General features: G+C 40.2%; 1 protein-coding gene across 1 annotated transcript in view; it reads left to right on the forward strand.

Annotated features, from left to right (window-relative positions):
* Positions 1 to 25,905, forward strand: part of LOC146333282 (insulin-like growth factor 1 receptor) — a 68,138-nt gene that overhangs the window by 37,234 nt on the left and 4,999 nt on the right. Inside the window, exons 3-18 of the mRNA XM_084721866.1 lie at positions 8,916 to 9,219; positions 9,643 to 9,779; positions 11,276 to 11,420; positions 14,039 to 14,247; positions 15,047 to 15,173; positions 16,008 to 16,243; positions 16,667 to 16,834; positions 16,928 to 17,135; positions 18,263 to 18,567; positions 18,760 to 18,893; positions 20,079 to 20,238; positions 20,358 to 20,457; positions 21,527 to 21,597; positions 21,698 to 21,927; positions 22,023 to 22,130; positions 24,086 to 24,248. Coding sequence (XP_084577992.1) covers positions 8,916 to 9,219; positions 9,643 to 9,779; positions 11,276 to 11,420; positions 14,039 to 14,247; positions 15,047 to 15,173; positions 16,008 to 16,243; positions 16,667 to 16,834; positions 16,928 to 17,135; positions 18,263 to 18,567; positions 18,760 to 18,893; positions 20,079 to 20,238; positions 20,358 to 20,457; positions 21,527 to 21,597; positions 21,698 to 21,927; positions 22,023 to 22,130; positions 24,086 to 24,248 — 2,805 coding nt within the window. The remainder of the gene's footprint in view (positions 1 to 8,915; positions 9,220 to 9,642; positions 9,780 to 11,275; positions 11,421 to 14,038; positions 14,248 to 15,046; positions 15,174 to 16,007; positions 16,244 to 16,666; positions 16,835 to 16,927; positions 17,136 to 18,262; positions 18,568 to 18,759; positions 18,894 to 20,078; positions 20,239 to 20,357; positions 20,458 to 21,526; positions 21,598 to 21,697; positions 21,928 to 22,022; positions 22,131 to 24,085; positions 24,249 to 25,905) is intronic.

Here is a 25,905-nt window from a genome sequence, read left to right on the forward strand (position 1 = left end):
TGAAGTTAGTAAAAAGAAAAAGGTTACTTAAGAATCATGTTTCCTTATAACGTAACTTGTGGGCTGAACCTACATATGAAATATTAAGTGATGGTTTTCTGGCCGGTGCTGCTGGAATCGAAAACTAGTGCAGATCTCTATCTGTGTTTTTGAATCAACTGTGCTGTCATCAGTCTAGACATCTGTCTTTGCCTGTTATTGTTGTGCTGTGCTGCTCAGTAGTATACAGCGTTAAAGCCTGGAGCGTCATCATCACAGCAACTGTGTGTCTGTGTGGGACATCCTGTTCCTATCACCCCGACGATGGGGGCTGAAAACAAGGATTAACAATTAGAAAGGCTTTTAATTCTTTGTTGATCAGCTGATCAAGCTGGAGAGAAAACACAGTCCACCTGCCAACCATCCAGTAAGATATTTAGAGTCATTTATGGCTCTGGAGTCCTGTTTGATTCTATGTGGCTGCTATGATTAGACTGTAGATAGTTTAGAAGTAACAACCCAGACTTTTTCCCGCCGTTTGGCTCGAGGCTGGTGTGAGTTTCCCAGCATACCTTCCTGCTGGGCTGGTATTTCTGTTTCCTGGGCTATTTGACCCCCAGCAGCGATCCTTATCTGCTGCGTAATGACAGAACGGGAAAGGTGGATTGTTTTACTGCGTGGATGCAGCAGCTCCATAACTACTGACACTAACTTTAACCCCTTAATATTCTAATAGATTCATACTGAAGCAAGGGCACAAAAACATAATAACCCATGTAAACTGTTGTATTAATAAAAGGAATACACAGAACAGCCTCCATTATGAAATTTTGGCCTCTTTTACTGGAAGAGACACTTGATGTTAACCAGCTGCATGTCATCCCACACCAGGCAGTCCAAATGATTGGTTACCTGACAGTTTCACCCCTCCACTAAATGTTGAGAATAGAATATGTTATGTCCATCACACATAAACGCTCATAAATCTGCTTAGAAATCAGAAAAAAAATGGTTCTCTATAAATCCAGAACTTGCCTGAGAGTTTTCTTCAGCATAAAAATAACTCAGCAACAGTTATCTGTACATCCATGGGCTGATTTCTGCTAATAGAACTGCTAATAGCTATTTTGGCACACTTTAAATGGTGCCAGCTTGGCAAAATGGGAACAAATATAGGCTTAAAAAACAAGGCTCAAGTTGTGCCCACAGCTATCAAGCTAATTCCATGGCAAGATTATACTTTCAAAGCATCATGGTAACTGTATTTCTAAAACTTCAAGCATGCTTATCCCCAGAATCAAAGTACGACAAAGAATAATAGAAGTGACAAATCCGTTAATGTGAAGACCTGGTTTTATATAGAGTACCTGATGTTTTCAGTGACTGAGTTCAGTTCATGTCATCATTTCAGTTACACTTTCTGTTCACCACCAGCTTAGTTCTATTCGTGTTTGTGTGTGTTGTCTGGCTCCCCCAGCTGGCAGCCCTGCCAACTCTGCATGTGTGTGTAGCTTTCAAAAGACGTGATATGTTAAATGGTGTTTTTAGTTTCCTCTACCACCCCCTTATCTCCATCTTTAAATCTCTTCCTCCTCCATGTCCTCTTCTGTAGTTTATTCTCTTGTACATTTCCTCCTTCTCATTCTCCTCCTCTACCCCTTCCTCCTTCCTCCTACTTCTCCACCTCCTCCCCTCATGCTGCAGCTCTGCATCAACCTGTCTCTGAAAGTGCAGTACAGAGGGTAAAAGCTGGGATCCATTATTTTGCAGATGTCCGGTGGAATGCTGATGTACACTGTATGCACCCATCCACCCCCCGCCACCGGTCACCCCCATACTGGTCAGTCAGTGTGTTCAGGAGGCCACAGACAAACAGCTCCAACCTGAGGCAAACTTCAGGCGCAGATTATCTGCTTCCTCTCCCTCAGCTTCCTCTGTTTGCAGGCCCGAGGCCGTACATTATCGCATCGCAAAATTACACCTTTCCAGCACTGCTCCCATCGCCCCATCGCAGAGGTCAGAGGGCGAGATGGGAGTCGGGGGTGGTGGCGGGGGCTCGGAGCAGAAAAAGAACATTCTGTGCCAGAGACACGCAGCACTGGTTCCCTCCCGCTGAGCACAAACAGCCTGCTGAATGGTTGGTGGGACCACACAGTCTGAAGGTTCTGATTGGCTTCTGTGTCAGTCAGGAGGCGGGCTGGAAGGTCATCTAATGGGCACTGCCTGATGATGATTTTGTTGTCATATGGGAGAGACAGTAGAGCTCTCCCACGTCCTGAATTCAGATGCCACTGAAGAGGAAATGACTTTTGTGAATGGAAAAATGAACAACTGATCAGTGGGCTTAAAGCACCTGGCAACACATAGGCCTGGAGACTGTTTACTTATACAGTTAACAGTGCAGTTTCCATAGCAGGTGTGTTGGATTCGTTTGACTAATCAGCGCATTTTGTATCTGGTTATTGTCACTGTCATTTATTCAGCCAAAAAGCAGCTGTACGCCATGTACAAACGGAATAGTTCAGTGTGATGACAAACATAAATTCGCCATGAAACCAGACACCTCTGCCTTGGTGGCTCGTAAAACATAAAACAAAATTTATATTCGTGTCAAACCATACTTTCCATGAACACAGGCTTGTAATTGGGCTTCATTCTAACTGCATGGAAATGCTGGTACTTTCAAAGTTACTAAATGTGTCATATTAAAATGCTATATAGATTAATTTTATTATAATATGTTGATGCTGCAATGACTAGTCCATTAGTTGATTTTGATGCTGTTACAAGGACTTTGATATTGTGTTGATTTTTTGAAGCCCATGTGGACAAAAGATGCAGTGTTTCTTCCACCAGAATCCCAAAATTAATGACAAAAATAAAATAATCTAAAGAAAATTCTTTTTAATTGGCTAATGTGCTATTCACTGGAACTTTGTCTGGGAAAATGTTAATGCAGTCTCTTCTAGTCTGCATGCCATAAATGACTTCATCTGATTTAAAGGAGAATCTGACTTGGTGGCAGCCATTAAGGATAACTAGAAAGAGCCAGTCTTCTTGCTGATAGTCTAGTTTGCTTATTTAGGTCATAAAGAGGCATCAATTTTAAATTGAGATTGTTCAATAACCAGTTAAAAACTCCTTGTGTATGTTTATGTTGCAAGGACCTCTATGTAAATATGTATGTACAGTAGACCTACATTTCAGTATTTCATTTCTGCGAAGAAAACTAAAATGGAAGCAGAAATTGTATTTTTTTTTAATTTAGACTATTATTTAAAGGGATAGCTCACCCCAAAAATGAAAATTCAGTATTGTTATCTACTCACCTAGCTTTATTAGTCCACAAAACACTGCTGAAAACTGGTCATCATTCGTGTCATTGTCTGGGAGATTCTGCAACACTGTTTTCCTGTGAAACTCCAGCAGTGTTTTGTGGACTAACAAAATAAACCTGACCTTTGATCAACATGAGGGTGACTTGATAATGACTGAATTTTCATTTTTTTGGGGAACTATCCCTTTAAGACATAAAATAAATCTCACAGGAGAAGGGCGCAGTGAAGTCTTTAATACATGCTATATTCACTGAGTCTTTGCTGTCTGCTAATAGCCTCATCTTGCATTAGAAACACACATTTACACACAGTTAATGACTAAAGAGCTAATAGAACAATGGACAAGCATCAGGGAGAAGGAAAAACAGAATTTGTCAAAAAGAAACCTAATAAAAATGTATGATTGTTAAAAATGGGGGGAAATCATAATATAAACAGACAGTATTAAAAGTTCCTAAAAATATCTGTAAAGCTCATCTGAGATGAGCGACCTGCTCACAATTCATCCACATCGCTCAATTTACACACACGTCCTACAGTCATTTTGATCACTGTTTCAGTTAGTTGTACAGTTTACAGTTATTTTCTGTGTAGTTAGCATTATGCATTGAATATAGTATTAAATATTAATAAAATATGTTCTTTAGTCAGTAGTCGTCAGTTTACTCAACGATAGAAAAGGGATCTCTGAAAGAAAAATGCTGTGAACCTCTGTTCTGAGACATCTTATTCTACCTCCCACTTTTCAGTGTAGTGGTGTTCATAAATTATATGAATAAAGTCTTAACCCCTTGGTTGCAGACTTCAGATGCCTGATGGATGTCCATATGAGATGTCGTGCTGACGAACAAGGTTTAACTGTGCTTTTTATGGCAGGCACTTCTCCCAAAAGCACACTTCCTGATGTGTTGAGAGCCAAGTTGAAGAGGTAAAAGATCAAGCAGATGGTTGGAACCTTCCTGTTGTGTTTCAGGCCCAAGGAATGACTTCCTACTCCAATTTGACATCTGTTTTTTTTTTTTTTTGGACACTGACAGTCAGTGTCCAGCTCTTTCAGCACCGGAACACAGTAATAAAGCAAGTACAAGCTGCAAATATCTTGACTGAAACGTTTCTCGAGATTTGATGGATAAATCAGTGGCATAAAAATAAGAGGAGTAGCGGTAGGCATCTCCTCTGGCCTGGTGTTTTCAGTTAGTTTGACAGAGACGCGGAGGCAGCATGTTGAAACGTGTTTCAGTGTTTTATCACTCAGCATCCTGTAAACAGCACATCATTTCCCACAACTTGACTGTGTTTGGTTTCTGTTTAAACACAGCCCCTGGCTAACCGAAGGGGATGACACAATCAAAATTACAGTTTTTCTGTTCATCTGGTTGTTTCTGGTCCAGATATCCCCGTCCTTATTGTTTATGGCTTACAGGACACATGCTCAGCAACACACAAATAATTTCAAGCGGTGATTTCAAGTGTTTCCATAGCAATTAGTGTTTGTTTCTGTGGCAGGCCGTCTCTGTGCTTTGAAGCTCTGCAACGTTTCTCTCTGTAGAGCTGAGTGAGTTTGAACCAATCCGCTTCTGTCTCTGTTTGTACTGTCATGTTGAACCATGTTGACTGTCAGTAAAGCTGCGTTAAAAGGATAGTCGGATTATTTGATGTGAGGTTGTGTGAGGTACGTATCGATAGTCAGTGTATTACTACAGTAGATGCTGGTTGGTACACCTCCAATTAGGAGAAACAGACAGCGGCACCAGCACATGAGCTAAGCAGTGAAATCAGTTTGTATGTTACATGTAGAATATCTTCACAGCTTTACTTTGCCAGTAAACAGTCTTTTCTGACGGGAAACTGCTGTTATATAAGCCAAATATTGCTCTCTCCAATCCAACCAAACTCCATAGGTGAAATCAGTCATTTTACCTCACGGAACACACAAGTTGCTGGTCTACCACTGCCTCGATCTGTTCATTTGTCTGTGTTATCATGTGACTTTGACGAGTCCGAACTCTCCTTTTTGAAACACCAAAGCAACACAATAACACAAACAAACTAACAGATCGAGGCAGTGGTAGACCAGCATCCTTCATGTTCTGTGAGCTAAAATTACTGATTTTACCTGTGGAGTTTGGTTGGTTTGGAGACAGTGACATGACTTATATCGTGTTGGTTTCCTGTCAGAAAAGGCTGTCTGATGTTAAGGTAAAGCAGTGAAAATGGAGATGCTGTCTACACCAGTACCTCGCTTAGCTTCCTTACTGGTACTCCTCTCAGATCAAACTAGGGATGTGCTGACTGACATCTACTGTAGCAAATACACCCACTATCCATCTATCTAAACCTCATAAAACCCACATTAAATGATCCAAAGCATCCCTTTAAAAGTTGGTGCTTAACAGTAATGATGAAGCTGTGTGTCAACTAATGAAAAGAGCTGCTTTAGTGTTTGATTTCCCTCTGTCACGCCAGATTTAAATCCCCCTGCTGTAGTGACAAAGACCACCACGAGGTGTGGCGCCTCCTTTCTATACTGTACATAGGTCAGTCAGTGTTTTCCTGCTGGAGCTCCTCAATCAGTTTTTCCTGTCATCAGTTACAATATCCTCTTATTTAGAGGGACACCACAGCAACTGGAGGAGTTATTTGTAGCGGTGCTCGGTGGAAAACCTGGACTGGAGAGGCTTTTGTCACTGTGGATCTGGGATGAACTCCACACAGCACTGCTGGGCTCAACACCAGCCCACCCAGCAAACAACCGTGTTAGACAAAAGCCCTGACAGGTTGTTTATTGGGTATGGATTTGTCAGTCGGGTGTTTTAAACAAAAGACGCATGCACACAAAGTTGTCAGTCGGATTTGAAGCAGCCTGCACGCCTTCCTCATGGGTGCCTGTTTTTAGTCTTTTACAAGCTCTAATCTGGGTTCAGAGAGATAATGTGTGTGTTGGTGCGTGCGTCTGCATGTGTGTTGTCAGTCACTCTCCACTAAATGCAAATCATTTGTTCAGGACCGAAGCCAGCAGCGTCATGCCAGAGCCTAATTCAGGCTGAGGACTGACTGTTTGTGTTCATTTGTACGACTCTGACGTTTGTTAAAGTAGGGAAGTTGCCCTGTACTGAGGGTTAAATTTGTGTTTGTCAGTTGCTAGATGTGGATTTGGGCTGTTATTGTTTGTGATGCCTTGTGCAAAAACAGGTTGTTGCTAATCAGGGTCTTTTTCAGTGCCTGGTCCAAATGTTTTGGACCATTACCCACTTTTGTCCGCATATGCCAGCTAACACTGCATTGCATTCTGTTATCACATCAGAACTGTATCCTAATGCTCAATGGTGACATTTGACATTGTACAGATGTACCACAAAATGTTGAACAGGTAAAGGTCCAGTGTGTAAGATTTGTGTATGTATAATCACCTGAAAATAAGAATTGTTTTGTTTTCCTTACCTTTTGCATCTTGCACCACTGCACCACAGTTTCACAGCCCTTGGTTGTTGTTTTTTTTAATATGTTAATTTTAGTTTATTATCATTGTAGGCCTAAAGTGATTCTTGTCTTCTCCAATTGTAAAATGCACAGCTTAAAATTAAAATGTGCGTCACAATCTATGCGTACAGCTCGGCAACTTTTTCCCTAAATTTTGCTTGTGGCTATCTTGAGTCTCCTTAGCCTAGCTATGGATGGCAAATCTAAAAACAAGAAAAATCTCATAGTGAAATAGATCATTTAATAGTTACAGCTCCAGACAGATTTCCTCGCTCCCTTTTTTGATTGAAAAAACATCTATTTTGATATTAAAGGTTGCCAAAACCTGTCCTACATGCTTGGAAGAGGAGAGCGACACAAGCTGTTTGTAATGTGCAAACTCACTACTAGATGCCTCTAATTCGTACATACTAGTCCTTTAAACCTGTTGCTCATTCTGTGGATGAGAAGTTGGCCTAGATCAAGATTGACAGTCCTCTTTATATAATGCAGAACATAACAGAATGCAAAATATTATTGGAAACAGTTCAAGAAATAGTTTGACCTTTTGGGAAATGTGTTTAATGTGTTTTCACTAATTATACAAGGTTAGGCCTTTATCTCATTTGTTTAATTCACAGAAAAGTAAGATAAGACATGTTAATTAGTGAGCTTTAGAAGAGCTGGTGGATGGATTTGGTTTCCTCTGGACATGTTTAGCCACGCTCTGGCTAGCTGTTTCCCTCTGTTTCAGGTCTGTGCGTTAAGCTAGGCTGAATGGCTGCTGGGTGTAGCCTTACATTTACTGTGCAGACACGAACGCAGTATCAATCTTTCCATCAAACTCTTAGCAAAAATAACAAATAAATGTAGCCTAGCTCCCCAAATGTCAAGCTACTCCTTTTAAAGAAAAGCTCTGGTATAGATGTATGTCCCAGTGGAGAGATTCTCACGGTGCATTTCTTGATTCACAAATAAAGCAGATTTGTGTTTTGGTAAGATTACATAGAAAACTCACACAAAGAACAGAGTGCAGTGTTCTCCATGGAAGTTTTCAATTTCGCATTGTTGGAAAAAACTACTGTGAAAATAGGCATTTACAATCACAATTATAACGGATGACAACCTTGATGTTCCGCTTCAAGCCCAGCAAAGTCTGCATGCATAGCATGTGATACAAGGCAGCAGTGAAAGACACCAGTGCTTTTTGCATTGTATATTTTCAAATCGTCTGCTGCAGCTTTAACTGCAAAAGTGAAAATAAGTCTGGTGCAGTCTAGGTAATAACTGTAGTGTTCGGGTGTTTGTCTAATAAAGTGCTTGTAATTGTTATTGCATTACTTTAATAATCATTGCCTGATTGAATAGTTCACTTTTTATAAAGAAATAAAATATGTTGGATATTGGCTCAGCCAGTTTGTACAGGATGTTTGTTGGATGTTTATAACACAGTAACATTCAGTGTGATGATGAAATGAATATGTATATAAGTATATAATTTACTAGAGCTGCAATGATTAATTGATCATTCATCGATTATTAAATTAATTGCCAACTATAATATTGGTTATTTATTAATTGTTTTGAGTTTAAAAAAAAGTAACTTCTCTGATTTTAGCTTCTCAAATGTGAATATTTTCTTTTTTCTTTATTCCTGTATGACAGTAAACTGAATATTTTTGTGTTTTTCACATAACAAGACATTTGAGGAAGTCATTTTGTGCTTTCTAAAACAGTTCTCAACATTTTCCACCATTTTCTGGTTAAAAAAAAACACTATTGATTATTAATCGAGAAAATAATCAACAGATTAATCAATGATAATTGCAGCCCAATAATTTACCACAGCTGTAAGGTTCTGGAAAAGCTTGAAAATGCACCTTGAGAATTCTAGAAAAAAATTTGAAATTTCCTTAAGAAAAGGTGCAGGAGCCAGTTTTTTAACTGTCAGAGGTCTTGCAGGTGGGGATTAGGGACAAAACAACAGGCATGTCTAGCATGAGTAATCATCATAGCATTTGATGGATGTCTTGATGCATCTTTATGTCAGTTGCATTTTACAAAAAAAATATTTTGTTCAAATTGATGTTTTCTTCATATGCATGGGTTTAATACTTCTCCTCTCTGTCTTGCCACCAGAGTGCCCAGAGAAGTGTGTGCGGCGAGCGTGCACAGCGGACGGCGAGTGCTGCCACCCTCAGTGTCTGGGCAGCTGCACGGTCCCTGGTAGTGACATGGCATGCGCGGCGTGTGTGCATTACTACTACCAAGGACGCTGCGTGGCCGACTGCCCTCCGGGCACCTACAAGTTTGAGGGCTGGCGCTGCATCAGTGCCGAGCTCTGCTCCAAAGTCCACCTCCCTGACTTTGACAGCTTCATCATCCACGGCGGGGAGTGCATGCCTGAATGCCCGTCTGGGTACACGCGCACCGCACCCAACAGGTGAGCTGCAATCCACCCAGACACAGGCTGAAACAGAGCCTGGGTGGAGGTGCTCTTATTGTTAGCCTGACCTTGGTACTGATTCCACACCCTGCTATTAGTTTCCATTCTACAGTTTAATCAGGGCTAAAACTGAATATAATACAACAGCTACAATAAAGGGCAGTTAGTTTAGAAGCAACTGTCCATCCTTAGTCACATTATAAACCCACAAAATCTCCAGTTAAATCTCTGAATCTCTCCGAGACATCATTTAGCCGGTTCTGCCAGACACTGGAATAAAAATTTTTAAGGGACGGAAATAAAAGATTAAAGGTCAGGACAGAGCTACAAGGGTTCAGAGGATGAATGTACGTCAATAAAATGACAGAGTACATTTACTGTCTCCTGTCTCACCCTATCTCTCTGTCTGTCTGTCTCCAGTATGTTCTGTACAGCCTGTGATGGTCTGTGTGATAAAGTGTGCGATGAGAAGGTCATCGACTCCATGGATGCCGCTCAGTCTCTCAAAGGCTGCACTGTTATCAAAGGCAACCTGCACATCAACATCCGCAGAGGCCGTAAGTACTGCAGTGTGCCACAGCAACGCGACAGTTAACATTAACACTTCTACACTACCTCAGCTACACAGATTTTAACCATTTTGTTAGTTGCATACTGTTAAACCATGACTGATGACACCAGGAGCCCCATAAGGCATTTGTCCCAGATTTCCCAGTCTGGAAAAGTCAACTGGTTCTTTACAACACCCCTGGACACCAAAGCAATTTTGTGTTTCACTGAGAAGTGTTTTTCTACAAAGCAGAAATGATGTCAAGATTAGTCTAGACCAGAGCTTTTAAAGAAATTCTGGAAAGTCTGGCAAGTGTATAATTTCCAGGTGTGTGCCTGAAAAATATAAAAGAATACACATAGTAGGATGATGACGAGGGTCTGAGTAGGGGTAAGCAGGAGTAAGATGAGTCTAGGGGGAAGAAATATGACACAGAAAAGGCAGTTCAGGTATATAGCTTTTTATTTGGGATATAATGAGGTGATTTTTCAATAAAACACATCCAAAAGAAAACATGTAGGAGTTCTACAAGTTATAAATAGTATGAAATAAACTTTCAGACTTCAAGAATTTCAGAATTCTGGAAGCTCAACCATAAAAGAAACATGAGAGTAGTTAAAGCTGCAGTAGAAAATATATATTTCCATTATAATTTTGAAATAACTAATTTTTACAGTTGCATGTCACAAGTAAAACTTAACAGAAGGGTTCCTTTCAGACTCCTGTATGTCTTGGTGTTTTCTCAGTCCCTTCAGAAGGTTATGATGTTGCAATCACAAGAATTTACAAATTACAAATTCAGCCAATCTCTTTGACTTCTGCACAATCTTGCAAATTTGACCAATCATTGATGCTTCTCATAAGTGCTACCAATCATAGCAGCCTTCCATGCAAACATCATGCATATGTCTCAGTAAACTGACTCAGTGTTTTATTATTTTAATTTTGTCCCAGGTACTGAACAGAAGACGTTTGTCATTTTTATTGACATTTGTCAGTGCTCTGTTCACTTTGTATTTTATACTTTTGTGCTGTTTTGACTGAGTTTGAGCTCCAAACAGATTTTGCTTCTTTGTGGAATACCTGAGATGCAAAAAAGACAAATAAGCAATTTTGTCCAAATTTGGGAGATAATGAGCTTTTTTGGTAGTGTTTAATAGAACACTCAACTCAGAACTTTTCACTTGGTCCCGCAAAATCACTGCAAAAACTTTTCAACATGCATTGCAACTTTTTTTTTTAGAAAAACTGCAGTGAAATCAGGCCTTTTAGGTTGCAACAATCCCCCCCAAAAGCCCACAAAATCCTGGAGGGACTGTTTTCTTATGTGTGAGTCAGACCCAACAATTACAGCAGTGTACACAGATACTTTTACGTAGTGTATCTTCAAATTATCTACTGCGGCTTTAACTGAAAAATCAAAAAAAAGGTATAAATACATAAATAGGCTAATAAATCTGGTGTAATATAAGTAATAACCTGAATGTGCTCGTGTGTGTTTAGACAACATGGTAGCAGAGCTGGAGAGCTTCACAGGTTTGATCCAGAGAGTGACGGGTTATGTGCGGATCAGACACTCCCACACTCTGAGCTCCCTGGCCTTCCTCCGCAGCCTCAGATACATCGATGGAGAAGACCTTCTGGACGAGTAGGACCACACGCCAATCACACGCAACATTTAACTGCAAGCGCAAACACACAAAATCCCAGTTTTAGCCCCAACAACTCACAGTCGGGGTCGATGTTCATTGGTGTTTCTCTTGAAATGTCTTTTACTATAGAGGATTCTCCTGAATAGTAGTCGATTGTAATGACTGGCACTCAGCTCCATAGCAAATAGACTGGACTGGGGCTGCACAAATATTCAGTATATTATTAATATTGTTAAAAGGCCAAGTGTAATATCCAAATTGCAGGAGCTGCAGTTTTTCAAAAAAAGGTGAAATGTGCAAGAAACCAGCATCATAATAAAGTACTGTAATGCTGCAGAGATACACTGGCCTACAAATCTTGCTCTTCAGATGTTAAAAAAAATATTCAGTTTAGTTCAAATGAAAACTGTGATGAAAAATAATCATTCAAACTAATCAGATATTGCAAAATATGTCAAAATAATGGCAATGTGAGTTTTGTTTTGTAACCATATTGGCAGCTTGAACAAAACTGGTGAGTTGGAGAAAAGTGTATTTTGTTGCGACACATGTCCCTTTTTTATTCTCGATTTGCCTGCTGCTGTAACAGTTGTAGTAATCAAGCAGGATAGTTGTGCGGTGTTGGTGGTCTGATGTGGTTAGTCGAGGTCATCTCTGAAATGTTGGCAGGGTGGAGAGAAATGGTGGGGATGTTTTGACTGTGAAGGTGCAGACTGGAAAGTATTTTATGTAGGGCAGACTTACTTGTTTTGGGTTGGTAACTGTAATATCATCACTGAGAGAAAAAAACAAACCTCTCTTCTTTACTGGAAAGGTAAACATACTGACTGAAGCCAACGACAGATGTCCTGTTTTTATGAGACCTTGAATGCAGAATAACTTCTAACAGTCCAAGGAAAGGTTCTGTCAGGGTCACGGGGAGGCCTTCACTCCCTCCTCCGTCTGTTTCTCCTTGAGTTCACAGGAATTACTGTCCCAAGGCCCACATTACAGTCATTCCTGAATGTCTGGGTGTTACCCAGTGACTCATAAAAACTACACCTCCTTCTCCTTCTCCTTCTCCTTCTCCTTCTCCTTCTCCTTCTCCTTCTCCTTCTCCTTCTCCTTCTCCTTCTCCTCCTTCTCCTTCTCCTTCTCCTTCTCCTCCTTCTCCTTCTCCTTCTCCTTCTCCTTCTTCTCCTTCTCCTTCTCCTTCTCCATTAAATATAGGCAAATACAAAAGTCATGTAATCACAAAACTAAGCAAATAAGCAAGTGTTAGTGTGTCCAAGGGTATGGAAGCACAGTTGTGTTTAGTCAACTCCTTGTGCAAAAGTGTGGTTCATCACACATGTACGAAGCATGTATTGAAATTCATGAGTGAAATGTAATTTGAATTTAACTGTTCCATAACTGAGTCCCTTACATCTAATGGAGGACTGACAGAGAACATAACATTGGGAGCTGTAGCCATGTCTCCTGTAATAGTTAAGTACATCACAGGTAGGAAGGAAAAGTACCTTACAAGACATTGGAAGTGAATAGTGCTGCTATGATTAGTCGCTTAATCGATTATTAAATTAATCACCAACTATTTTGATGATTGATTAATCAGTTTGAGTTTTTTTTTGTTTTTTTTTTAAGAAAAACAGTCAACATTTATTTCTGTGGGGCTTTTATGCCTTTGATCTATAGGGCAGCTGAAGATAAGACAGGAAAGCGGGAATGACATGCAGCAAAGGGCCACAGGCAGGAGTCAAACCCATGGGCGCTGCAGAGGACTCACAGCCTCAGTACATGGGACGAACACTACCAACTGAGCTACCAGGCCACTAAAAAAAAAGTCAAAATTTTCTGATTTCAGCTTCTTAAATGTGAATATTTTTTGGGTTTCTTTACTCCTCTATGACAGCAAACTCTTTGGGTTGTGAGTAAAACAAGACATTTGAGGATGTCATCTTGGGCTTTGGGAAACAATGATTGACATTTTTCACAACTTTCTGACATTTTAAAACAAACAGTGGATGCAGAATTTTGAAAATAAAGACACAAGGAAGTTATTTCATTATGTTGAAAACTGATAGAAAGAAATGGCAAAATGTGGCAATACTGAAAAACATCCTCTGCAAAATATAAGCTCACAAAGATAGGAAGGATAAGAAGCTCCCCAAATGAGATGAGGATAAGTTAAACCATAATTAAGAACTAATGAAGACTTCTGATGAACCAAACTTTGAAATTTGCAGATCATGCTAACGGATTTGGACATTTTCTTGCAAACAAACACAATTCTTCCAGCCTAGAGTTTCATCAATCAGGATTCCTGTCTCCCTGCTGTCTAACTGGGTCATTAAACCACCAGATGAACATTGACATCTGAGAAGAGCAAAGAACTCTGCTTCTGCCTTTTGTATTCGCATAGCTTCCCCTTATAGAAATGTACTAGCAGGCACACAGGAGTCTTCTTCTATATGTTTGACTCCTGTACTGCACTGCACTGAAAATAAGACATTGTCTGCTTTCAGATTCACATGAATCACAATACACTCAACACTCAAACATTATACAATCAAAGTATAATCATATAGCACTTTGTTCACTATTCACTCATCCTCTCTTTTTTTCTGCACTCTAGCATGTACGCCTTCTCGGCATTTGACAACCAGCAGCTCCAGTATCTGTGGGACTGGAAGCAGCACAACCTCACCATCAAGACGGGGAAACTGTTCTTCAGAGCCAACCCGAAGCTCTGCATGTCCGAGATCCGCAAGATGTGGGAGAAGACAGGCATCCAGGGGCGCTTCGACGAGACAGATTTCCGAAACAACGGCGACCGAGCCAGCTGTAAGGGTCACATGAGCTTCAGTCAGAAGACCACAGAAATTTAAATTGCTATGTCCAGTGCATGTGCAGGAGTTACTCTAGTTTACTACCAGTTTGCAAACGCCTCCTCCGAGCCTGATGTTGTTCTGCACCACGTGTCAGTATTTACTGCACTACACCATCGACAAGATTCATACAGTGCTGCAGGAATGACTCCTGAAACCCAGAAATGAGTTAGCATATTAGCCCTTCTGTTCCCTCATCTCAAAGTCAGTTTTTTGTTTTCCTTTATTTGTCTTAAAATAGAACTGTGGTTAACACAAGCTGAAGAGACTTTCGTGTTATCTTTCACAACATAAAATACATCAGTAAATACTCCCAACAATTAATTTTGAAGCTTATAGTGACTTAAAAAGGTGATTGCTAAGTGGCTCTATAAGACTACAGGGTTGTTGTGGACAATAAACTTCATCACACTGAACACTGGTCACTTGGTGGGGGTGACGTTGAGTTTTGTGACAGTGGTCTAGTTTGTTTATAACCTAACGTTAGCTGTTTAGTTCTGGCAATTGCATATACACCTCGACATTATAAAAGTGGTGTTTGTTTGTGAAAAACATGCACATATCATAACTATTTGTTTGCCACAGAGCTTGTCTGCACTAATCCGAATTCCAATGGAAAAATCCCATTGGCTGTTTGTGGAGGGAACTGAAAAATAGATCTCTGCAGCACCCTATTGTTGCGCAATTCAACAGAAACATATTGAAGTACTTTGATTTGAACTCTGCCATTGACTCCCTCATTCCTGTCTCCCCAGGTGAAAGCACTATCCTGAAGTTTAAGTCCAACAGCACCAGCAGTACGAGGATCAAACTGACCTGGCAGCGCTATCGACCCCCCGACTACAGAGACCTCATCAGCTTTATCGTCTACTACAAGGAGGCGTAAGTTTTTTTCAGAATCACCCCAGCTGTTAGCTGCTTCCAAGGCTGAGTACTGCTGGTTGTAGCAGTGATGGGCGCTGCAAGGTGATTCATCCAGCGAATCAATCGATTTGTTTAAAGGCAGAAATCAGGGATCTGTTAGAGCCTTATTATCGGATTGATTAACAGGACTTAAAATAGACCAAAGACCAAGTAAATCTCACTAAGTAATAGCCAAGTTTCCTTCCAAATTTAGCACACATTACAAAAAAAAAAAAGCCAAAACAAAGCAAATGCATCCACCACTGTTGCATAAATATCAGACGTTGAACTCATGATAAATGGCGGCTGGAGCAAATTCTCCAGTCAGGTTCCATTAAAACATTGCAAAAGAAGAGGACGCAATGAAATTACATAATTTGAAGAGTGCTATTGAAACCTCAAACGAACAAAAATGATGAAAGCATGATGGAAATATGGCATTGCTGTTTGTTTCACGTATTCATTTGAGGAATGTTAAAGTCTCATTGGTCCTCACAAACCTGATGTCTGACATCAAATTTTTTTTTAGATATTTTGACTCTTCTTTTTAAATTTCTAGACTTCCACTGTGGTCTTTGTTATTTGTGAATTAAAAATGTGCGTAACAAAAGATGGAAACACTTTTGTGTTTGTGGTTCGTTTACAACACTAATATGTAAACACAAGGATAAAATTGCTGTGTATCAATTATGAATACATGAGAATCACAGCACATTTTTTTCAGACAGTAATGTATATGAATAAAACTGTAATTAACATAGCCAACATGGTAATGATTGATTATGAACCTGACTTTAACCGCCTTGCTTTCAGACCGTACCAGAACATCACAGAGTTCGAGGGGCAGGACGGCTGCGGCTCCAACAGCTGGAATATGGTTGATGTGGAGCTGAGGCCGGACAAGGACTCAGACCCCGGAGTCCTGCTTTCCGGCCTGAAGCCCTGGACGCAGTACGCTGTATTTGTGAAGGCGATCACACTCATGGTGGAGGACAAACACATGCCGAGTGCCAAGAGCAAGGTGGTCTACATCCGCACCAGCCCATCAGGTAAACATCATGTCATATGTCACCAAGGTTCCCAATTGTTGCTGCTTGTTTTTCAACCAGACATGGGATTGTTTGATGATGAGTGTGATTTTCTGGATGTGATCCAAACATGGTGTAAGGAGACGGAGAGGAAGACCGTTTTAGTAAACACAGCTGCAAGTCAAAAACATGGAGAATACTGATTTACAAAAACTATAATATAATGAGATGAAATGGAAGACTGCTTTAAATAAGTCCAGCTGCACGGTAAAGTCGTAGCAGTGCCATGATGTCAGTGAATCACATCTGCCCTGGCAGACTGTGCACCGCTGCCTGGGGGAGAAAAACGTTTCCTACAAGGTTTTGGAAATCAGGTTTTACTGCATCAAGCTGCAACAGAGTGACGCTGAGATCAGAATAAATTTTGTTATTTGTCTCTTTCAGCACCCTCCATGCCTCAGGATGTGCGAGCGTACTCCAACTCCTCTACACAGCTGGTGGTGCGTTGGTCGCCCCCTGTCTCACCAAATGGAAACCAGACTTACTACCTGGTCAGATGGCAGCAACAAGCTGAAGACCGAGAGCTGTATCAGCACAACTACTGCTCTAAAGGTACACACACACTCACAACTTGTACACTCAGCTTTTTTGCTAGTTGTTGAGTTTGTTCACGTGTCATGAAACATCCTCTTCTTCCTCCTCCAGAGCTGAAGATTCCCATCAGGATCGCTGCCATTGGTGTGGGAGATCAGGAAGAGGACACCAAACCCACTAAACCAGACCCCGACGGGGCAGACAAGGGCCCCTGTTGCCCCTGTCCCAAATCAGTCGAGGACCTGGAGGCCGAAGCTGCCGATGCCTCCTACCGAAAAGTCTTTGAAAACTTCCTGCACAACTCCATTTTTACACCAAGGTGAGCTGGCACAAGTGTAACCTCTTCTTGTCTAAACAAAAATAATGATGATCTCAAAAGAGGATACTGTTTTTCACTGCTGTCAGTGTGCAGTTTTTCCATGAGCACTGCCATTGTTGTGTTACATTAGACAGCTGCACCTTTATGTTTGATAAATTTGCCCCAAGTCTACAAGTACAACTATAACTATAGGAACCCTGGCTGAGTGGCATTCTTTTTTCCTAGTGGGAGGACAGAAATTTTCGAATTTGGAGTTGACTTGAATGCAGCATAACTAGTTAAAAACAAAAAAACACCCAGTTACCCAGTGAGGGGTGAGAATCCTTAAATTTTTCTTTCTCCGTGTAATCCCTGTATACATTCATGTACACATGAAGAGCTCTTTTAGAAATTTAAAAATGTTTCAGCTGCTGCACACAGACACCACAGACATCTGTATCACATTACTGTATCTCTCTTTGTCTCTACACAAAAACACACACATATGCAGAGAGAGAAATATAATTAAAAATAAATCAGTAAAGCCATTAAAAAAGTGCTAACTTGTACAGATTTGGCTCCAGATGAGACAAAACTTGGTAGACATTTCTACTGATGTCACCCATTCAAGCAAATGCCATGAAATTGAATAGGCATGCTTAAGGAACAACTTGGGTGTGGTACATCACATGCTGTTTGTCAAAGTTCAATACCTACAAAATCCACTGAGCTCTTCTGTAATTCTGTTTAAAAATTGCCCACCAAGTTTCACCCCTTAAATTAAATTAAGGCCAAATGGAGACAAAAACAACCAAATCAATCATCAACTGAAGGTTGAGTGAGGAGGGATTTCTAATAGCTCTGGGATCAACATGGAACCCAAAAGGCTGAAACAGTACTTCCTTGTGACGGTTGTATTTTGAGTTTCATCAACTTCTGTACACAAAACATCTGCTGTACGTCTCTTTGTTAATGTTACTGTTTCATTTGACTTTTGCCAGTTTCATCCAGATGTCCCTCCTCACATTTAGAGCAGGGGAGGAAAAATCTCCTTGCAACTGCCAGTATTTAGATTTTTTTTTTTTTTTTTGCATAATTTTCTCCTCTTAAAACTTCTCTCCTCTTCACCCTCTCTCTTTCTCCTCCAGGCCACCAGATCGTCGCCGCAGAGATCTCTTCGGCGTAGCAAACTCCACTCAGCCCCGCCGCAACAGGCTGCACACCAACAGCAGCACCATCCCTCCTCTCCAAGCCGCTGGCAACAGCAGCACCGCCGAGGTGGAGCCGGCCGACAGAGAGTTTGAGTTCGTGGAGCAGGCCGTGACGGAGCGCGAGCTGCAGATCTCGGGACTGCAGCCATTCACGGTTTACCGCATTGACATTCATGCCTGCAACCGGCAGGTCCAGCGCTGCAGCGCCGCCGAGTTTGTCTTTTCCAGAACCAAGCCCGCAGGTTAGAGGAGAAACATTTTACAATTACAATAACAAAAACACAATACATAAAAAAAACACCTACAGCTGATCATAAAGACACTAAAAAAGACTGAAATGCTGTTGGTAGCTGGTGGATGTCGAGGCTGGAGATGTTGAAGAATACACTGAGACTGGATACACCACGGTAACATTCTCCCTGTTGTCCCCGCAGAAAAGGCTGATGACATCCCCGGCCCGGTGACCTGGGAGGGCCACGAGGACTGGGTGTTCCTGCGCTGGCCGGAGCCACATCACCCCAACGGACTCATCCTCATGTATGAGATCAAGTTCAAACTGGCTTCTGAGGTAAGACAACATCTGCACATCGACCTGAGTGAAACGTTGTCATTTATTGGCGGAAAATCAACATTCCCTTTATGCATACATACCTTTTGCTTCACAGATTAAATGAGAAGGTTGTAAGAATCAAACGTGACCCCTTGATCTCTGCTTTTTGTTGTTTTAGCATATTTCTTTTTTTTCACACTTCACTATGAAAATGATTTGTAGTCGAGGTCATGCTTATTAGTAAATATATTATAACAGTCTGACAGATAAATGACTCCTGTCAAGCACTGTACATCAAATTTCAGATTTCATTTCAGGCTAATGGACCAAGCCTTCCACTAATGGATTCCTGAAACAAAAATATGTATTGTGGAAATAGCACAAGCTCATTTTAAAGAAACATTTTGACCATGTACTCAAAGACATTTCACACTGACTAGATTTACACTAGAACTGCTGTAAGCAGCCATTTTGACCCTTTTTTTTTTTCATTTTCAATCTCTGTAATCTCTCATGATATCCAATCAAGAGAGTAGTGCATTTGTCTGTTAGGATATCTTTTTTGAAATGAAAGAACACCAACACAAAAGAAAATTAAATCTTAAATTATCATTATGTGTGCCATTGCATATAGTAAACCATGATTGAATGAATGAACATGTTTACAGCAGTATTTTTTAATGAAGGGCAACAACCACCAGAGATCCACCTCAAATTTTAGACGATTCTACTCAGAATGAGAAACAAACTAAAAAAATTAAATAGATTTCATAAGATCAGAGAACATTTGATTTTAATATAACAAATTTTCTACAAATGTCACAGAAAACATTCAAGCATATGGAAGCATACAACATGATGAAATAGTCATGTTTTTATTTTTTATTGCACATGTTAATTTGAAAACCCAGTAAACAAAAGTGAAGTATCAGAAACACAGCCGCAAAGTCAAGAACACCACACTTTGTTAATGGCATCTAATTGGTCTTTAAAATACTCTATGGTACATGTATTGACCAATCAGCTGACCCAGTGGCCACACATGGTGAACCGTCTTGTATATTAATCATGAGGGAGTGTAAATCCAACACCGTAACTCCTCCTGCCTTTAGTAAAGACGAGACACAGCAGGTCTTGGATTCTCTTTTTGGTTTGTAAGGTTCAGTCTATGATGAGCTTTCTCTGTGTGCGTTTTTGTCTTAGACGGAGAAGCACGAATGCGTCTCTGGTCAGATGTATCAAGCCCAGCGTGGCGTCCGTCTGTCCAACCTCAGTCCAGGAAACTACTCCGTCAGAGTGAGAGCCACGTCACTGGCTGGCAACGGCTCCTGGACACACACACTGGATCTCTACGTGGCTGAACGTAAGACACACGCTGTCATGCATCATCAGACTGCATCACTCCTTTCCTTTGTGTCTCTACACCCCTTTTTTAACAGCACAGAAATGATGTCAAGTGTAATAATTTGTTTGACCCAACAGGATATGAAAACGTCCTGTACGCTATGATCTTCGTTCCCATCACCATCATCCTCGTCATCTGCCTCCTGGTCACAATGCTGGTGGCCCTCAACAGGAAGAGGTTTGTGTACTGTAGTTACATGTGTCACAGTATGGAAAACCAAAAAGATGGAGAATATCATGTATCAGAAACATGAATTAAGTCTTCTTAACTTTTGTAACAAGCCAAGTCCAATCAGCACAACAGACCACCACAGAGAAACCTTCAGAGAAAACAACAAAACCATTTTAGGAAAACTTATAGAAGACACCTGGTGAGGACAACTGAGCGAGGCCTGGGCAATAAAACAGTAGTGATTTGTATCAGCAGAATTGTTCACTTAAATGCAAACCGCTGTGAAAAGCACATAACAAATACCTCCTGGCTCATAAACAGCCAATTATATCCCATGGTAGTGGAGCAAGCTACTGTATGAGTGATACGCAAACAGCCAATCATTTAGCAGGAGTGTTTTTCAGTTGGATCATAGACATGTGAGACAACTACAGAAATGGCATGGAATAAAAAATGAGTGCACACGGTGAGGACATTGATGAGTCGATTAAGTCTATTACCTGTGTGCCTTGATAAATAAAATGGTTAAATTCAAAGTAAAGTGGTTAAATTCAACCTTTTTTCTCCTTCATTAAAAATAATGATGTATAATTATCTATATCAAATGAAACAAGACATTTTATTGTAATAAATGTATTATATCAGTTATATTGTCCAGCCCTAGGCTCAACATTTTCTTTTTCTCCTTCAGAATAAATGTTTCAACCAGTTGCTATTGGTCCATTAGGATCCATTTTTAAGCACAAACCACTCAAGCAACACACAGATCAAAGCAAAATGCTTCTAGTTATACTCCATCAAGCTGAGTGCCAAATAATGTTAAAATTTGCACTGATTTGTGATTGGCACCCTCTTGTATTTGTGCTTATACCTTTATAATATTTAAGTAGTTAAAAAGAAAGAGGAGTGGCAGACAAACAGAAATGTCTCAGTATTACATTTTGCCAATATTCTTTGGAAGCTAAAATGATGATATATATGATTATACACAATGCAGATATCAAAAATATGCATGCATGTGGTATGTGTGAGTGTGTTTGTGTGTCTGTAAACACTTTTTGTTTTTGTTTGTCAGGAACAGTGACCGGCTTGGAAATGGAGTCCTGTACGCGTCAGTCAACCCTGAGTACTTCAGCGCTGCAGAAAGTGAGTGAAGTGTCTGTGAGAAACGTAGCACACCGTTTTATTGTTGTTGTCAGAATAACTGATAACAGCGTCTTTATTAACATCGTATTTTGCCGTGCAGTGTATGTACCAGACGAGTGGGAGGTGGCGCGGGAGAAGATCTCCCTGAGTCGTGAGCTCGGCCAGGGCTCCTTCGGCATGGTGTACGAGGGCTTGGCGAAGGGCGTTGTCAAAGACGAGCCGGAGACCCGAGTCGCCATTAAGACCGTCAACGAGTCGGCCAGCATGAGGGAGAGAATAGAGTTTCTCAACGAAGCGTCTGTCATGAAGGAGTTTAACTGTCACCACGTGGTATGTGCACACACACACACACAGAAACGCACACGTTAAGAGCATACAGAGAAGTTTTTGTGTCATGGTGATGTGGCGTGCTGTGTTTGGTGCAGGTTCGTCTCCTGGGAGTGGTTTCTCAGGGCCAGCCCACCCTGGTCATCATGGAGCTGATGACACGAGGAGACCTGAAGAGCTACTTGCGCTCCCTGCGGCCTAAAGAGGTACTGTCTGACCTATAAACTGCTCCAGCTCCTTACCACAGGGCCCAGGTTCTGTAGACATGGATAATGGAGCTGGCATGATTTGACTGCTGATGATTTGACAGAAGTCTGTATTTTTAATTTCACTGCAGCCGACTGAACAAGTCCTTGAACTCAAACCTGCAAATGTGCAAACTTAGACTTAGATAATGAGTGAGACATTTTAGGGTGAATCTTGTTTGGGTTTCATTTCCGATACCAATATGGATTGCAGTTTCAGAAGTGCCTGAAATGTTGGGTCACAAATTGGCGACTATATGAGTCTGTGCATCAATCCAATGTCATGTAATTTACTAACCCAAAAGCGGAATCCTGCAACATCCCAGCAGCATCCTTTACGCTGAATTTTTAAACCTGAGCCAGACAAAAGAACAATAGCAATAATACCACGTCCATATAGGTTTAGTAGTATTCAGCTGTCAGATATTGGATCAGTACTCTGTATCACCTGATATGCAAAGTTCTTTCATCAGAATCAGTATCAGTAAATAAGAATTGTTATCGGATCATCTCTGATGTCCATTCATGGGCCCATTTTCAGACACAACCACCCCTATTCTTTGATGTATCATTTTTTTAGATGAAAACATTAAGATGATTTTTGAGAATCATTTACTGTCACAATTATCAAAATTGCATTTTCACAATAAAAACTTAAATACTTAGACATGACATAAAACAAAATTCAAACAGGTGCCCTCAAAAAAAAAAAACAGAATCAACCCTAAAAAGGAAAGACATAAACTCAAGTAAAACTTTGTGACTGTTAAGACAGATGGAACCAGAGACAACATGGTATTTAACTAAATCTGCAATGATTAATCAGTTATTAAATTGGTCGCCAACTGGTTTGATAATCAATGGATCAGTTTGAGTAATTTTTTTTTAGAAAAAAAAGTTAAAATTATCTTTTATTTTTAAACAAACAACTATTAAAAACAATTAATCAAGAAAATAATCGACCGATTAATTGACTATGAAAATAATCATTAGTTGCAGCCCTGTATTTAACTCTAATATGATGATGATGATTTACCATTTCAACACTTAAATACATGAACTGAACCTGCAGTGCAGACTGAATGAACTTGGATTGCATCAGTGAGTAACTGCAAATCAGAGTAAGTTTATAAACTAAGGATAAAGTATTTTATGTACTATATATACATATTTAGATGTGAACTGGTGCTACAACATCTCTGATGGTCTGACTGCATTTACTCATAATAACTAATTGTGGAGCGCACTGTAGAACAAAGTACAAGGAACACTAACAAAATCAGGCTAATTTCCATTAATCTCATGCCTCAGTGCATGCTGGGAAGCTTGTCGACACACCTACCCTGTATAACTGCAATCATATGACCGGCACTCAGCCAATCATATGAGGTATGATTATGGTTTCAACTCTCTGCTCATGTTGCCTTTATTTCAAAATAAGAGTGCACTGGTGTTTGAGATATCTTAATCTAAGATTAACTAGCTAATCAATTCTGTCTTTCTGTCTGCGATTGAGGAACCAGATATGCTGAAAAACAATGAACAGGATCTTTTTTAGCTTAACTAAAACTATATCTAACTGTTGGACTTGATTTCTGCTGATGTTGAAGTTTCTGTCTGGCCTTGAATCAGAGTTTTTTAGTTGTCCCTGAAAAACATGTCCAGAGTCAGTCACGTCTTTTATGATAGGAGTGTTAAATGTTACAAAGATCAGCAGTCTGTTTTTTAATCTTCTCTGACAGACCATAAGCAATATCACAATGCATTTATTTGGTTTAAACTTTGTGGACAATATTTGATCTTTTTTTAGTGAGGTATATACTCAAAGGGAACAGCTAACCTGTAGTTCAACCTCAGGACCTTGCTCTTCTTCTGAGAACTTATTCTCTCCCATCTGTCTGTCTCTGTGTCTCCAGCAGCAGTGGTCGAGCCTGTCCCTCCCTCCTCTGAAGAAGATGCTTCAGATGGCTGGGCAGATCGCTGACGGCATGGCTTACCTCAACGCCAACAAGTTTGTCCACAGAGATCTGGCAGCCAGGAACTGCATGGTGGCTGAGGACTTCACTGTAAAGATAGGAGGTAAAGGACTGAAAGGAGGTCAGAGGTCACTGTCACGGCCATGGAGCAGAACTGGGAGGGAGTTGGGAACGTGCTTGCTAAGTGGGAAAGTCAAATTATCAAGTTACCGGACGACCAAATCATTAGGGTAAACTTTCTGCCAGTAAAGGGGACCCTGTGGAGGGGCAGCAGCGTAGCTCTGTCAACATGTTTTCATGCACAGATCCAGCCAGAGCTCAACTCTGCAAGTAAACATCTTGTATCCAGATATGTTTCCCATCAGAGAAGAGGGTCTAAACCAGGGCTGCCCAAAAGGGGGCCCGTGAGCCAAAGATGACCCGCCTTAAGGTTCAGTTTGGACTGCCAGATGTTTCTAGCTAAAAAAAAAAGTTTATTTTTTAGAAATTATACTATAAATCATATTTTATGTTTTTATTGTTATTGTTTCACATGGTAGAGCACATCCCATGTTCAGCTGTCGTCCTTATTTGTCCACTAAAGGCACAAGGCCAGAATGAAAATGTAAAAACAAGCTTTTTAAATATGTAGGCATCCATATTTATTTTTTTGTAATCTCAGCACAGTGGGTGAGGAACACTTTGCAATTAAGGGAACTTGAGATCCAAGCACCATTTTGGATCTTAACAATAAATACCACATAACAGGTGTGTGATTTTGGCCTGTGGCCCACCATGAAGTTTCTTCCGAAGGAAAAAGTTTGTGCACGCCTGCTCTGAACTATTTTAAATGTCTTACCTTGTGTGTGAAGATCTGGACCATCATCTATACAATTACTGTTACATACATTTTTAAGGTCTGTTACACCAGTATAGAGGGATCTGTGAGGGATTATGGTTATTCTAGGTATACAGAACGTCGAGGCCTATAATCTCAGTAAATAGCGCCCTCCTGTGGAATATATAGACCCACACAACATGACAACCACAAGAGGTCTGGAGACAATAACATACTCTGCAGTTACAACTGGAGCCTGACTGATAAATCAGCTGACTGTATTTTTTTTTATTAAGCAATATGTCTTTATATGAGCCAATCAAAGATATATCAGTATTGGTGTATAAGTTGCAACATTGCAGCAACATTAAAACTTTTTTAAAGAACCTATAATGTAGAAAATTGATTTAGAAATGGTGTTACTGAATAATATTAATGTTTAGCTCTTTATTTTACTTTTATTTAGTCTTTATTTTGTCAGTGTTCATTTCTAGAATTGATCGACAGTGTATATGTTAAAGTATTTATCAACCATTATATTGATAACTTGACTTTTTCCCCCCTCTTAAAATAGCTATCAGTTTTTCAAAAATCCCATGTAGATCAGGCTGTAGTTGGAACCATCTTTATCAAATTAGGGTTGTAACTAAGGATTATTTTATTATGGATTAATTGATGATTGTTTTCTCAATCTCTTTCATCAATTAGTCTTTTGGCCTATAAAATGTCATAAAAAGAAGAAAAATGTCGATTAGTGTTTCCCAAAACCCAAGATGACGTCCTCAAATGTCTTGTTTTGTCCACAGCTCAAAGATAACTAGTTTATTGCCATAACATATTCATGTATAAGAGGCTGAAATCAGAGAATTTTGACTTGTTTTTCTTTAAAACGACTCAACCCAATTATTAAAATAGTTGTCAATTAATTTTATAGTTGACAACT

The sequence above is a fragment of the Lutjanus erythropterus genome, chromosome 1 (genome assembly GCF_056507025.1).
Source record: "Lutjanus erythropterus isolate fLutEry1 chromosome 1, fLutEry1.hap2, whole genome shotgun sequence".
In the NCBI taxonomy this organism is placed as follows: Eukaryota; Metazoa; Chordata; class Actinopteri; order Lutjaniformes; family Lutjanidae; genus Lutjanus; species Lutjanus erythropterus.